Source organism: Mytilus galloprovincialis, chromosome 13 (genome assembly GCF_965363235.1).
Source record: "Mytilus galloprovincialis chromosome 13, xbMytGall1.hap1.1, whole genome shotgun sequence".
NCBI lineage: Eukaryota > Metazoa > Mollusca > Bivalvia > Mytilida > Mytilidae > Mytilus > Mytilus galloprovincialis.
In genome coordinates, this window is record NC_134850.1 from 38,838,806 (window position 1) to 38,855,429 (window position 16,624).

General features: G+C 31.4%; 1 protein-coding gene and 1 long non-coding RNA gene across 2 annotated transcripts; both read right to left on the reverse strand.

The window, feature by feature from the left end:
* Nucleotides 1–1,019: 1,019 nt before the first annotated feature.
* LOC143057509 (uncharacterized) lies at nucleotides 1,020–6,050 on the reverse strand. The gene is made up of 5 exons (XM_076230819.1): nucleotides 6,032–6,050; nucleotides 5,729–5,881; nucleotides 4,919–5,128; nucleotides 4,397–4,439; nucleotides 1,020–1,194 (listed from the first exon to the last, which is right to left on the reverse strand). The coding sequence occupies exons 1-5, from the start codon at nucleotides 6,048–6,050 to the stop codon at nucleotides 1,020–1,022; spliced, it is 600 nt and encodes a 199-aa protein (XP_076086934.1).
* Nucleotides 6,051–13,400: 7,350 nt separating this feature from the next.
* LOC143056959 (uncharacterized) lies at nucleotides 13,401–16,423 on the reverse strand. The gene is made up of 3 exons (XR_012972578.1): nucleotides 16,380–16,423; nucleotides 14,024–14,190; nucleotides 13,401–13,543 (listed from the first exon to the last, which is right to left on the reverse strand). It is a non-coding gene; the product is annotated as an uncharacterized LOC143056959 (long non-coding RNA).
* Nucleotides 16,424–16,624: the final 201 nt, after the last annotated feature.

Genomic DNA, 16,624 nt, shown 5'->3' on the forward strand with positions numbered 1-16,624 from the left:
AATAATACCAAAAGAAAAAACTTTCCAAGTTTACAAATTAGACTACCATTTGAAGAGATGTCTGGCTTATGTTGAACTGATATTGATGAAAAAGTTGAGATATTTAATATTTTAATATTTTCAAAACCCAAACTATTTCAAAACTATTCCATTTAGCTCAATAAAATTAAACTAGCTGAATACGCTTTTGTTAATCATGTTGTTTTTGTTACTTATCAGTACTTACTTTTCTTCCAACCATTCAGACCAGGTCTATATTTTAAACCAGATCTTTGACATTGCTCTTCATTAAGAAGTCTACCAATACCAAGCTGTTCAAATAGTGCATAAATGGCCAGCTTTGTCAGCTGTTGTCCTGGTGGTATACTGACCTTTTCCAGCCAATTCTCTAAAGAAAATCCTGAAATAAAAATTAAAATAGCAAACCTCTCTACAAACAGATCTGTCTTATAATTAAACTAAGGTAATGGTAAACATGTTTAAAAACTTATATGTATGTTTAACATCCAGGGGATTAATTTCCCAAAATGACATATCAGGGTGAAAACTATGTACTATAGCAAAATTCTCAGTGAGTCACTCTAATAGATATAGAGAGATGTGGTGTGAGTGCCAATGAGACAACTCTCCATCCAAATAACAATTTATAAAAGTAAACTATTATAGGTCAAGGTACGGCCTTCAACAAGGAGCCTTGGCTCACACCGAACAACAAGCTATAAAGGGGCCCAAAATTACTAGTGATAAACCATTTAAACGGGAAAACCAACGGTCTAAGACTAGCAAGAGAAAGTTGCACGCAAACATGTTACTATGAATTAAAATTTTACTCTGATATGTCAAATCACACAGACATTGACTTCTAACTACTACATGTCTTTTCTAGCAGTTAATCTTAACTTTTAAGTCCTGATGGGAAAAGGACCCAGCAGCTTCCATCCCATTGATTGGTAAATATAAGCCTTCAGTGGCAGCATAAAATTTCATAAAATAGAAAATTAAAATTAAAATACAATACTTCAAAATAAATCACCTTCAATATTAAAACCAGTATTCCAGTCACATGGTATCTTAGGAAGAGGTGAATCCTGTAGTATAATCCAATGGAACATTATCTCCCCTGGATTAAACTGTACACTAATGTTCAGGCTGACTTTGAACTGTTTTTCATCCTCCATATTGTCCAAACTGTAACTGGAATTATAAATTGTACTTTCTCAGTAATATTGAAACATAACTAGGAAAACAGGGTCATCAAGGTGAATAGACAATACAATATATATTTATCTATCATTTTCTAAACATACTCTAATATTTTCAAGAAATAATTCTATATTCATAAAAGAACAGAGTTCCAATGTCCCCCACATTGCCCATATTTTATATTTTCAAGGGGCATAACTATTTTTTTTTAATTTGATCGTCCACCATTTTAGAAATTGTCCAAGATATTGCTGATATCAACCAATATTCTAGGTTTTATAAAAATCTAGCATCAATTGTAATGGTGAGACTGCTAAAAAGATAGGTTGGACCATACATGTCAAGCGACATGATATTCGCGTGTAATACACGCTTTTTCAACGGTTTACACGCGAGGATTTTGTGACATGGCGTGTACACGCTTTTCACCACTTTACACGTAATTACACGCTTTTTCGTACTTTTCATTTTTTGGTCGTTAGTGATATCGCTATTCTCGGGTTTTTTCCTTATTCGACGATAAATACCGAAAAATTTCAGTAATTGTTTGGCTGCAATATTGTTTATTTTTCTATATTGACAAACAGTAAAAGGTAAGTAGTTTGTGATTAGTTTTAACGATTTTGTGACTTTCAGGGGTGTGGAAATATTTGTTGTGAGCACTTGTCCCTGGGCAAGTAAAACAGTAAATTTCACTTGTCTGGAAAAAAAGTTACTTGCCCTGATGGTCCCAATAAATATTGAAGTATTTAATTGTTAGCTAATATCATGAATATATGATTCTTAGCACTTTTTTGCAACACAAACAAATGAAATCCATTTGTTTATATTGTGTAAACCTTTAGGAAAGTAGGAAATGGGTTAACATCAATGGGACAGAAACCTAACAGCAAACCAACCAATGAGATAACATAATGCAGAGGACGATTTTACAGCAGTTCTTTGTTTAAAAATTGTAGCCAGTAGGTACATATACTAAATTAAGAGGACAGTTAGTGAACATGGTGAAGTTTTGGTGTTTCTCTCTAGTGACACACGTTTTGTTTCTTTCGTAATTGTCTCGAGGAGCAATTCAATCATCTCTTCTATTTACCACTTTGACAACAAATGATGCTGACCTGTCTTCTATAGATGAGACAACAAATTATTTATTTTACGAATTTCCATCCAAGATAGCCAGGGCAATCTAATATACACGATGTCTGAAATTCTCGCTTCCGAATCTTTTTTAAAATACGTGTTCTTCTCCATCTGCGTTTTAGGTTTTCTACTCGACTCATAACTCTTTTTGTCTTGCTTGACCGGTGTCTTTAATATTTAATATTTATCAATCTGACTGTCGATACAAAAACTAAAGAAATGATACTTCCGGTGAATAATGGATAAAACCTAATCGACGATCCCGGGTCAATGGAAAAAATCAATGCAATGTTACGCAACTCGGGTTCGCATACCTATTTTTTATCAATTTCCTTATAGATCTATTTCGGTATTATGTAATGTTTTTCGTCATGGACATTGATGTTTATTGGTTTCTTTACATAAATTATTCATCTTTCTATGTCTTGGAATTAATTCTACATTTTTGTTGGATCTGAACTTTGTCTTGTATATTTTTTTTACTTGTCCACGAGCAACCGAGACAAAAATAATTACTTGTCCGGTTGTTCAAATGTACAAGTCGGGCAAGTCGGGCATAGCATTTCCCCACCCCTGACTTTCTTTCAAATAAACTTTAGATGGGAATTGTGCACAGAAAGAGGTCACTATCAGGGCCTGTACAGTCGTCTAAAGTGCCGATTGTTAAGCCAAAAAGATGGGTACGGCAAGATTCAAGATTTATAAATTATATTTTGGAGTTCGAGTTTAAATGATCGAGTGACAAGTAACGCATAATTTGTGCATTCTATGTTGCAATGATAAAAAATAATACATGTGAGAGGAGAAATACAATGTAGCTATTTGAATAAGCATCTAACATGTTTATCTAATGAAATCAAATTTATAAAATATTTTTCTTTTTCAATTTCAGTTTCAAATCTAGCCAACACGGCAACAGATTTCTACAGGCCATGGGGATAAAAATATCACAGAACTGTCGGATCAGCTCTCATAGTACCAGCTTTCTTCTGATGAACTACCCTGTTTTAACCAGGCAATATCAATGGGAGCAATGGCAGAAATAATAGATGACATTTTACATTTCCAAAAAAAACCACATTATGACATTCTTTCAAATCTTGATGAAGCTAATTCGTTCAAATATCAATTCCTACTGTGGGAGAGCCTTTTCAATTATAAAGAAATTGACACTGAATTCTGATCAGAACTTGACTATGTTACATTTGTATTGTGTGCTGTTATCAAATAAATGTAACTAAACTTGAAACTGGCAGTTGTTTTGAATATGTGCCTAGTGGTGGTGCTTTAAAAGCAACATAACAGACCACTGTTTAATACAATAAAAGTTCACAGTAGAATATCTATTGTTTTTTATATTCACAAATTTGTATGAAATTATGAACATTACCACATTCATATTAACAAGTCCGCATCTACGTCAGCGTTTTCACACGCTTTTTGACATATCATGTCATGTCATGACATGATTTCCCATTGTCAGAGGTTGACATGTATGGGTTGGACGGACGCACAGACTTGTGGATGGACGCCCAGTGTTTCCATTTCTCCAACAATACGTTACCCAAGGGACAAAAATATAGGTCACAGATTTTGTCATTTTCTTTCATTACTGTAGATTATAAAAGGAAGAATTTTTCTTTGGCAAGTAAAAAAAAATTATCTAAAAAACTTTTTGGAAAACTTTATTTAGTTCAAAGCTTCCAGGAAGTAAAAAGTACCAATTCTTGTGTTGTTTTTGGAAAACTTTATTTTTTTTAAAGCTTCCAAGAAGTAAAAAGTACCAATTCATGTGTTTTTGCTTTTTTGTTGTTATTTGCTTATAATTAAACAAAGGTGTAATGTTTTTTTTGCTGTCATATGAGTTTTTCTCCTACTTCCTTGAAAAACTTTCATCAAAAGGTTTCATCAAAACATTTTCTTACCGGAAAAAGTTACATATTATTTCTTTAAACACAAATAAGTGATATCTGCTGTATAACTTAAGCAACTATTTAAATTTTCAATAATTTCAAACACGAATAGCAATCTTTTCCCCTGTACATGTACTTACTCTAAATAAACAGCTGTGCCTAGCTTTAATGTGTCTTTTACTCCTGAAACAAATGTTGCATTCATTAAAATTTTCTTTTGTAGACAAAAAGGTGATATATCAATGAACTCTCAGATCTAATGGGAAGAACATGTCAAAACATTTTTTATCTCATGACTGACAAATTTATTAACAATTTTTCAAAAACAAGAGCTTATTTAGAGCCTGACATATGTAGAAATACTTTCTCTTAAAAGATGGTGACCTCCATGTTTTTTTCTTGTATAAAGTTTATTGTATTTTTGAAATTAAAACTTTTCTGTCATTGAGAACAGCAGCAAATATTTCCTTTTTACTTATGTTGTTTGGTTGTTGTTAATGGCCATTTTCATGTTGCTCCTTTATCATTTTTCATATTAAACAATTGCAATTCTTATCAAAGTTTTCTACATTAAAATATACTCTAAGAGATAATTGAAATAATTCTGTTTAAATTTAAAGACTTATAAACTGAATCTACAATTAAGACTTAAAGTTAATTACCCCACTGGAACTTAAGAGAAGAATATTCAAACTTCAGTTTCTCAATTGTAAATAAAATGTTTCTTTTGCAGGAATCAATATCTAACTGGACATGGAAATTTCTTTTCAAGAAGGCAACAGTGAAACAACAATCAATTGCTGTACAACTCTTTAAAAGTCTACAGGAAATTTGTCCAGAAAATGTTGGCAACTGCACAGAACGAGGACATTCTGAAATAAAATATTAATAATACAATAATTTGCTATTCATTTTCTTATATAAAATTAAAATCCTTGTAAATTTTTTTACAATAATCTTGCTACATTAAATTTTGACTGATTCAGGTTGCATCTTTATAACTAGCTAATAAAATCAAAGACATATTACCTGTCTCTAAATAAAATTATATTTGCACCTTGCATAAAAATTTTATGAGCATCAACTAAAGTCTTTTTAAAATATCTTGAGTTTTCATTTTACCCTATAATAATTGTGTTTCTAACCAGTGCATATGCTTCATATTATGAAAACAATAAAAAAAAATTAAAAAAATAGAAAACAAATTTGATGTAGGTTGTCTAATGGAAAGCTTAATGTTCTCCCTTTTTAGAACAACGTTTGCCAATCAGAAACATTCATTTTATAATTTGAATAAGTATGCAAAATCCTTTCAATATACACGATATCAGCTAATTATGTCCCATGACCATGTAGAAGTGTTTGAGTTATATCTCTAACAGGCTCCTGTTTTTATCAGCAAGCTAGATGAAAATCTACTTGTTAATTTCCGTTGGCCTTCTTATAAAAGATACAAAAATGTATAATCTTACCATTCACCCAGGTGCTTCCTGCCACAACACATTGAGGACTTTGTAGATTATCTGTTATCCCCAAATGGTTCATGATCTGAGTAATGACAAGATCTTCCAGATTATCATTTATTGATAACCCTTTGTTACCAAGGAAACCATTCAAAGAAAATCCTGCAAAAAGAAAAAATTCTATTAATCAGGGAACTTTTGATCCTGTTTTTTTCTTCTTCAAATGTAAGTGGATCAGGCAAAATAACAAAATATTATGAGTATTTAGAATTTATTTTTATTATAGACCTGCAACTGTGTCCTGTTTGCTACCATGTGTGCCAGTAGGCATTTTGAATCAGAAAAATAGAGGACAGGTTGGGGAACTTTAAGCACTAGTATTTTCTATTCCAGCCTTATGGGTTAGCAAACAAACTACATAATCAAACAAAATATTGGTTTCAACAACAGAGCGGGCATTAACATCGTAGGACATCACAATAACTTCATACTACATGTACGTCTCTTTTTCATTAAAATGAAAAAAATAACTGACGCACACAATTTTCCGTACATTTATTCTTTGTTGAAACATCTTGCAGTCAAGAAACAACAACACAATTTAAGTGAAGCTTTGTTGATATTAAAGCTTTCTACATAGTTTCACCAAATATACATTTGTTTCTCAAATGATCACATACTTTACCATGTTTACCAATCCAAAACAATCTCATAAGTTATAGTAAACCAAAGAAAATCAAGAAATTTTACAAGTTATACAAATTATACAAATAATTATATTAAAGGAAGCAATCATCCAAAATACTCCCTAAAAAAGGACTGACAAGTTACCAGATTATAGCAAAGGCTTGTCCTCAGATAGAGGGGAATGCAAATCAACAATTTGTTTCCTGCAAGTTGGTTGAAATGAGACTGGAACAGAATTCAAAGTATTCTTCCAATGAATGCTATTTTATGATGTCATATACCATATAATCTTTATTCATGCATTCTATGCAAACTTTTGAAACATTCAACAATAATGTCTTGTATCTTCAAAACGTTAAGCAACGCAAAAAAGAACAAATCTGTTTTACACCACATTATTATATATCGATATCCTTTCATCTCATACCATTAAAAACAAGTATTCTATGAGTATTGCATGGCCATACATAGTCCCCTACTGGTTAAAAATTCAGTGTAATGGAATGGAATTTTAACTTGATCTATAACTTATCATGGTGTAAACCACATAAGTATATCAAGTCAAAATCTTAAAGTGGGACAAACAAAACTGTTGAAAACTGATTATTTAAGTAAATTTTCTATGCACAAATTCATCATCAGGCTGGAAAAAAAAAATTCCAACTTGATCTGTAACTTGTCATGATAAAACTATATACTATTACTAATAAATCAATATCTTCAAGAATGACAAATAAACCTACAACTAAATTCTCTAAATAATTTACCAAAGAAAAGAAACAAAAATCCAAAATGTCATTTTGTCTTTTAAAAAATGAGTTATCTCCCTTTGAACAGAAATCTACTAATTAATAAGTTTTTCATCAAAAATCTAATTTTAAGGAAAGGACTTTAACTGAACAAAGAGTTAAGCTAAAATTGTGAAAATTGAACTTGACCTGTAACTTGTCATGAAAAAAACATTAAACCAAATATTAAACCAATATCTTCAAGTACGAAGAAAAAAAATCTGGAAAACTGATAACTGAAAACCCTACCTGATAAAGTGGAGCTCCATTTACAGAATGTCTTTGGTAGATAGACATCTTGTAGAACAACTTGCTGTATCAAACACTCATCTCTTTCCAGACATACACTCACATTCATGTTCACAAGGAAAACATCATCATCAACAAGATTGTAGATGGAGTAGCTGTAAGAAAAGTCTTCAAGTTTAAAATATATTTATAGATGAGCTACTCAACATCTTTATTAGGTCTTTCCACCTTTCCGTGGAAAGACCTATTGAATTTGTTCTGATTATTATTATTTTTTTTTTTCTTGCGTAGTATTTATGTTTCAAAAGATGTCGCTTAGATATTTGGAATATGATGTCGTATAGTTTATACGCTTTAAAAATTTACAACTGCGTAACAAAATACTTTACGTTGTAAGAGTTATCTCCCCAAACACTGTTTTTCTTGTGGCCACTACTCCTGCGCAACCGTAAAAGATTACGACAAATTTATTTTACCAAATTGCTCGTTTCTTCTTCAGGATTAGGATATTCATTTGGACCGAAGTTATACGGAGACTCCATATGAGAGTTATTTCCCCTTATGCATTTGATATAAGTGATTCGAGTTTCTAACTGGTAAACCATTATTGATATAGGCCTAGGGTCTTTGGATTTAAATTCCTTGGTTCAAAAAAATGAAAATAAGGTCAAGGTCAAAGGTCAGGGTCATATTCTAAATTTTGATTTTGGCTTATTTTCTCTTATTTTCAACAACCGTGAAAGATATTGACAAATTATTTTTACTAAATTGTGAGTTGCAAGATGTTGTAACTTATAAAATTTAGTTGGAAGAGTGCGTAAACAATAAATGAGAGTTTTCGCCCATCTTATATTTAAAATGTTGCCTAAAGGGATATAACTCATTAACCATACATATAACAGACCTAGGGTCTTTTTATTTGAGGTCCTTGGTTGGTGACCTTGAAATTGAGGTCAAGGTCAAAGGGTAATAGGACGTTCTAGATTTTGACCTTTGCTTTAAATTCATTTTATACATTATAAAGTCATAGGAACTGACATTCTAGATTGAATTTTAATATTTTGATAATAAAATACATCTTTACTAGTGGAAAGACCTTCAATTGTTCTTTGAACAATTGGTTTTTAATTTAGGTAGGTTCTATCTTTAGTCACTGTATTCATGTAAATTAAAAAGTGTTCTCTCAAAGTAGACTGAAGCTGGCTATTAAATAATAGTCAAGTCGTTAAATTTTCATGTAACACTACATAAGGGTGCCTTATTTTGAGCAGGATATGTTCACCCTTTTAGAGCAACTGAAATCCCCCCACACTTTTGGTGAGGTTTGTGTTTCTTAGCCTTTAGTGTGATGACTGTTGTTTATCTTTGTAGTCTTTTCTTGTTTTTAGACATGACTTTGTCAGTATATCTTGTTCTTGTAAGTTTAAATATCCTGTTTGTATCTGCCACTTCTTTTTTCTTATTTTTATAGAAGAATTTATAATTTTTACACAACACAAATTACTTACTCAATAATAAACACAGACAGCAGTTTAAACTGGTCTACAATTCCTACAATATATAAAATACAAAAGTTTAAAAAGAATCTAAAGTCAAATTAGTAAAAATATATGTTTTGAATATTTTAAAGCAAAATTAGAACTAGCAATTTGATACAGTATAACATCCTTTTTGCAAAGGATCATTTTTTTTCACAAATGGCTTAATTTATATAATTAAAATGTAGAATGATACAAACAATACATCCTCAGTCAATAATGATGCTGAAAATTAACCAAACTTCAAACAAAACAATCTAGAATGTTTTAAGGATGTCTGCTGCTCTAATTTAAAATAACAAGGATTTCATGTGGTTGCTTAAAATGAAAACAACTTTGATATTTAAACAAAATAAAGTAATAAAATCGTTAGTCTCGTGTGTAGTTTTCAAAATACGAGACATTTAGAAAATGGCGGGAAAAGGGTTTTCTTCAGACTTTACTATTTGTTAACATTGGAATTGTTTTTTACCCTTTAAACCAAGAAAAAATAACAAGGATTTCATGCCGCCGGATCACTAAATCTGAAATGATCTATTGAACAGATTTATGAAGACAAAAGTGGGGTGTCGTGTAAAAAAAAATTTAATACATTTGGATGGATAAAACCTGAGAAAATCGAAAATATGACAAGAATCCAAAAACATGACCAGCAGACATCCTTAAGACAATGATTTAAAACCTGTGAGAAGAATTGATTTTACAAAATAGGAACCCTGTTTCCCTGTCCCAGCATCAATCATCATTACAATTATCTAGATTTGCACTGTATGCAACAAAAGCCCATAATACATAATTTGTGACACACAGTAATGTGTCACCCTGTATGTTCTTCCCTGATATTTTACGGAACTGTATGAATCATTTCAATCCTTTTTCTTATCATGTCCAGAAATCATCAATATGAAACTCACCAAATTCATAATCAAACAGTGAAATATCAATTTCATATTTTTCAATTCCAATCCTCAATCTGTTAGAGCAAGCATCAAGTAAAACAAACACATGAAATGACAGTTTTATAGGTTTCACATCAATACAACATTCAACCCCTGTACAGGTTTCTGGTATATGACAAGTCACTGGTCCTGTCAATGGCTGTAGATTAATAGGTCTCTCACATGCTGCAAAAATAAATAACTGATTATACAAATTGTTAGTTCATCAATTATTCATATTTTTAGACAAAACTACTGTTAATTGTTTTATTTGTTTTATCAATGAGAAAATGGGAAAATGACAACTTTTGCAAAAAATAGTATGTGTCAGTATTTGTATAGTACATTATTTCCTGAATTCACAATGATTCATTTGACCTTTGTGTTCAAAGTTCAACAAATGCAATAGTATAGCAAAACAAAGATTTATGAATTAACTGTGATGAGTTGAAGTTATCTAATATTTCTTCAAACTGGATTTCCCTTTATAATACATCTGTGTCACTCAGTTTTCATCACATTGTTTTGATCGGTTACCTACTATTGGCAAAAGTCAAACAATTAGAACTAAGCTAGACTATAGAAATTATAATTCCATCATCAATTAATATGTTTTATTGTTTCCAAAATTGCTTGGTTTACTCATTTGAACAATTTGGAACGCACTATACATGTTAAGCCTTTGAACAATTTGGAACACACTATACATGTTAAGCCTTTGAACAATTTGGAACACACTATACATGTTAAGCCTTTGAACAATTTGGAACGCACTATACATGTTAAGCCTTTGAACAATTTGGAACGCACTATACATGTTAAGCCTTTGAACAATTTGGAACGCACTATACATGTTAAGCCTTTGAACAATTTGGAACGCACTATACATGTTAAGCCTTTAAACAATTTGGAACGCACTATACATGTTAAGCCTTTGAACAATTTGGAACGCACTATACATGTTAAGCCTTTGAACAATTTGGAACGCACTATACATGTTAAGCCTTTGAACAATTTGGAACGCACTATACATGTTAAGCCAATATACACAGATATGATAACTATATTTCAGTTTGTATAGATTTAGGAACTATCTGGCTACGTGTTGTTCTACAGGGTGGTGCCATAGAAAACAATTGTCAAATTATGAACAAGGTATTCCAGTACAAAGACTTTTCTTACTTGTATTCCATCCTTCATTACTAGGACTATAGGGAGAATCTGCTCTGTTACATTTTGGTTCCGACATAAATTTGGCTATTCCAAGTTTTTCCAGAAGTAGATCTACAGCATAGTCTGTCACTGAACCTGTATCTATTCCTAAGGACTGAGTCCAATTCTTTAATGAAAATCCTGCAAAATCAATATTACATATATATTGTATGTTTAACACGATAAACATTAGATAGAGACTCAAAGGGCTTCAAAATATGAAAACAACATGTTATAAATGTCATATCCTCTTGACCTGAAATTTTCCATTTTTTTCTTCAGTAAAAAATATCACATTGATTCTGCTCAATCTTATTACATATCTTTAATTAACAATTTCAGTTAAATTAAGTCATCTTCAATATCAGTTAAAAAAGAAAAAAATAACAAGATGCCAAGGAGTTGAGTGTTATGTTGTCCAAATTAGAATTCCAGCTAATTATTTGAAATTAACATTAAATTCCACACATTGCCAATCTAACAATTGCACACATCAAATGTACAACTCAGCATTATGAATTTCCAGATAAATTTATATGTTTTAAAATAAAGATGCTGAGTAATATGTAGCAACACAGACAGACAAGGTCATTTCAGTATGTGAAATTGTCTGTCTGTCAACCATTAGATCGGGAGTAAAATATTCCATCAGTACGGTACTTGCAGCTATTGATGTATAATAATTAAAGGTAACAAAAACAAAATTCAAGTTGTCTGATATAAATTAGGTTTATAGTCTATATTTTTTTAAATAGATAAATGAAGTAATAACATTAAATTGGCAAAATAAACATAAAAAGATGGAATAAAAATATAATGTAGAGTTTCATTTCTAAAACGACTATGGCATACCAAAATTAAATGAGCCATTCTGCCAGTTACACAATGGTTTAGGTAGAAAAACATCCTTAAATACATTGACTGTAAATTGACAGCTTCCATGGGATTCAAAACATACACTCACATCAAGGTTGACCAACAATAAACCTTGGGACTTCAGGTCATCTATAGAATAACTGAAATTTAAATCCTTTTTAATATAAGTATATAGTTTCCTGATCATGTTCATATCACAGCCAAGATGAAAGGGCATGTAATACATAAAGTAGATTTAGCAAGACACCAAAATGAATGAATGCACAGCATTACTTAACAATCTCTTTAAAACACAGAAATATTTCTACATCTTCTTCTTTAACTCAGTTTCTGTCCAGCTAAAAAATATTGCTTGTGATGTAGGAAGAAGAGCTTCATATTTAAAATAATGTTAAGGTTGCAATTAACCCTTCATATTATTTTTGTCTGGTAGCAAATATAAATAAAAAAAACAAAAAAATGCCTTTATACTTACTCTATTTTTATAACATTTAACAGATCAAAACTTTGTTTTTGGTCAAAATCAATATCCAGAAGAGATTTCTTATAAGTAAGTTTCTCTATTCCAATTTCAAAGCTGTAACTACATGTATCCAGAATCAGATATACACTGATAGATCTGCTCAGCTGTTCTACATCAATACAGCACTGTATACCTGTACAGGTATTCATCAGGTGGCAGGAGACAGGACCAGATAATAGTGGCAAACTTTTAATTGTTGAGGCACTACAATCTGTAATTGAATGTTTAGATATATAAGTTTTTTTTTAAATATCATACCACCTATAACACAAAACTTCTAAATTTCTCAACAAAATTCTGAATCATCTCTTCATCCCTTATCCTCATAATACAGTAAATGTTTTTTTCTTATTATAAAAACAATATGATGAGGAGATTGGAGTTGGAATGTGGATTTTAATATACTGCAATTCTAAGTTATATGTATATTTAGGGTATGAGGGATTTCAAAGCATTCAGTTTTATTTAGCACTTAAGAATAATGTTGCAATTGGTTTTTTTTAACTCATTTAACATATTGAAAATTTAAAAAAGTAAATGCAAACAGGAAGTAGCTGCTTGACAGATTAAAAGTTTAAAAGTTACAACTCTTCAATTTTATCTATGAAAAGTGTGTTAAAGTAGCTGATCAAACAGATCACCAGACAGACTGACAAGGTGATTGCAATGAAGTGGGTATAATTGTACAAGATTGAAGAATTGTACCTGTGGGAGTGCTAACAAGACCAGACAGACAGATGGATGCCCAGTATTTCCATGTCCTCTGCAATGTGTTACATAGAGGACATTAAAACATGAATAGCTGTTCAAGTCAAAATTATATTTTAATATATACTAACTGCTAGTCCAACCATCTGTTGAGGAACTGTAAGGTGGTACACTTCTACTGCACTGTTCTTCTAGAAGATACGCAGATACTCCTAGTTCCTCCAAAAGCTTAGCAAGCAGTAGCCCTTTCACCTGTCCTAGACTAGGTAAACTGTTGTCAGCTTTAAACTTTGCCAATGAAAAATCTATATGAAAAGAAAATTAGAAAGAGTGTATTTATTAAAACTGTTGCACTTCTTGAACTATCTAAGAATATTACTGCAAAATAAATTACCCTTTAAGCTGAACTTTACTAATAGATTCTTATCCTGTGGCCTTCTTCATCTTAATAACAAAAGCATTTATTAATTTCTATTCCAAAGACTTATTGCAGTGAATTTTGTGAAGTTTTTATTATACAGCAATGCCGATTGAAATTATGACCAAACGACCAATAGAGATCACATCATATATTGAATTTTCATTAAAATTCTACCAAGTTAATTTCTAATTGAACAGTTGAAATATGTTTCTGAAAAAGGAAGACTGTATTTTTAAATGTCTTTTGAATATTGTTTTGTTGAACTGCTGTCTTATGGACACATACCACAGCTCCTTTTATTCATATTCTTTCTTTTCAAATACAAAATATTACATTTTTTACACCTTTATTTTAAAATATATACCTGGAATCTTAAATCCAGAATTTGTCCAGTCACAGGCCAGTTTTGGTAGTTTTAAATTGTCAAATATGGTTGTTGACAGCAAACAAGCACCATTAGGTTCCAAACATACACTCAATTTCAAGTTCAAAAGATATTTCTTTTCTCCTTGCATATCATGGACAGAAAACCTGAAAATCAACAGCTATGACTAAGTTTCCCAAGAAAATATATTAATAAGTGTAAAACTAAAGAAAAATCCTAATTTCTTCTTTTTTAAAATAAAAGATTATGCAGATTTTATCCCAGCATTTTTATGTTGATGGTTGTGGCAGCTAAAGGAAACTGAATCAAAAATTTAAAATCACCAATCTTATCAAAGTACTGGAGTACTGAACATTGGATGACCGCAAGTTGTTGTGGATGGTCCTACAAGCACTTGCCTCACAAAATAAATCACATCTCTTTACCTGATAGTGTGGTTAATGTACAATTTTTTTTTCTGGGAAAAGCTTGAGCGTGGATGATATGAGAGGGAATTCATCCTCATCGTAATGACTATTATATTGTAGTGATACAAATCAGTATACTCCAGTTTATTGCTACATAATATATCAATACTTGTATATTACTGTATTTGACCCGTGTGCTCAATGTTTAGCCATAGTGGCCATGTTTGTAAATTGATAAGAAATTTGGATACATTTTATAAACCAGTTACCTTAAGGAATATTCAGTTAAATGTTAGAAGTATAAGGCCGAGTAATTTCAGAGGAGATTTTTAAATGTTAGCAAACATGATAAACAAATTGTGTAAAATTGTCTTTAAAGGGCAATAACTCCTTAAGAGGTCAATTGACAATCTTTGTCATATTGTCTTTTTTGTAGTTCTTACTTTCCTGAACACTTTATCCTGTTTACAGTCATCATCTTCAAATATCCAAAAACTGCAAAACTTTCTTAAAATTACCAATTTAGTGGCAGTAACCCAACAATGGGTTGTTCAGTTAGTCTGTTTAATTGCACAATATTACACTTTGTCAGATTTGCTCTATACGCTTTAGTTTTTGAGATACAGGTCAAAAATTGCATTTTACCCCATTGTTTTATTTTTTGCCTGGCAGCCATGTTTGTTAATGGATCAATACTTTGAATACAATTTATAAACAAGATAAAGAAACATTTTGTTAAATATTAAAGGTATTTGGCCTAGTAGTTTCAGAGGAGAAGATTCTTGAAATAGTTTACTACAATGACAGACGACGATGAAAGCTGAGCAATGGCATAAACTCACATAGGGCTGTGGTGTAGTGGTTAGTGCATTGGACTATTAACACAAAGGTTCCTGGTTCAATTCCCATTTGGGATGAAACTTCAGGAACTCAATTTTCGGCTCACCCTTGACACCATCTGCGAGTATGGTCTTGAGGAAACGATGATAGTCCGTTGGAAGGGGACAATAAATGGCTGACCCGTGTTAAAAGAGAGCCATATCTCTTGCACGTTAAAGACACCCTTGTAGATTTCGAAAAAGAGTAGGCTAATGCCGCTACAAGGCAGCACTCGCACCTGCAATGTGGAAAGGGATTAATATAAGTTGCAAAACTTGTTTCCCAATCCACTATAAATAAATATGTTTAAACTAACTCACATAGCCCAAACAGGTGAGCTAAAAAGTCTGAAATTTATATAAAATACAAACCATGTATGTAAACCAGGCCAACCATTCTTCTACTTCACTCTCAAGTTACATGTATGAGGCCAAAATTAAAAATATGTTTGTTTCCCCTCCCCCCACCCGGGTCAAAAATAAGCCCCCGGGTCAAAAAATTATTTTTAAACAAAAAAATCAAAATTATTTTTTTCCTGAAAATAATTTGTTTCCATTTTTGGAAAGTGCTTGAAAGCAGAAGGATTTAAAATCTAAATAAATACACTCAAATTGAGCACAAACAACTGATAAGTGGCCTGGACTGGACAAGTCAAACCATTCATGTGACCATGCTATGACAATCACATCCAGTTTAAAAAAAAAAGAGAAAAAAAAAGAACCTGCCTTCCTGGTCTGTTTACAAAGGGTAGACCCGGGGGAGGGGAAACAGACATTCTTTTAAATGTGGCCTGATAAAACAAAAGGTGACAGATGCAACAGAACCTTTTTAAAAAGTAAAATCACAAAAATACTGAACTCCAAGGAAAATTCAAAAAGGAAAGTCCCCAATCAAATGGCAAAATCAAAAGTTCAAACACACCAAACAAATGGATAACAACTGTCATATTCCTGACTTGGTACAGGCATTTTCTTATGTAGAAAATGGTGGATTTAAGCAAAGAGTGCTAATGTTATTTTATACATCTACATTTCAGCAAATATTCTTACCTTATCTTAACGACATTCAATAAACTAAATGTTTCCTCAGTTCCTGAAATCACAATTTAAATTGTCAATAACAAAGGCAAACTAAAATTCATACAAATAAGTTATTAGTTATTACTTTATACTTAAGAAGAAAACAACTAGGATTAATTTGACAAAATCAATCTATTGAGATCAAATACTTGTAAGTTTTGAACATTTCCGTGTAACTATCAAATTTTGATTTTTTAAGAAAAGAGATCCAGAGC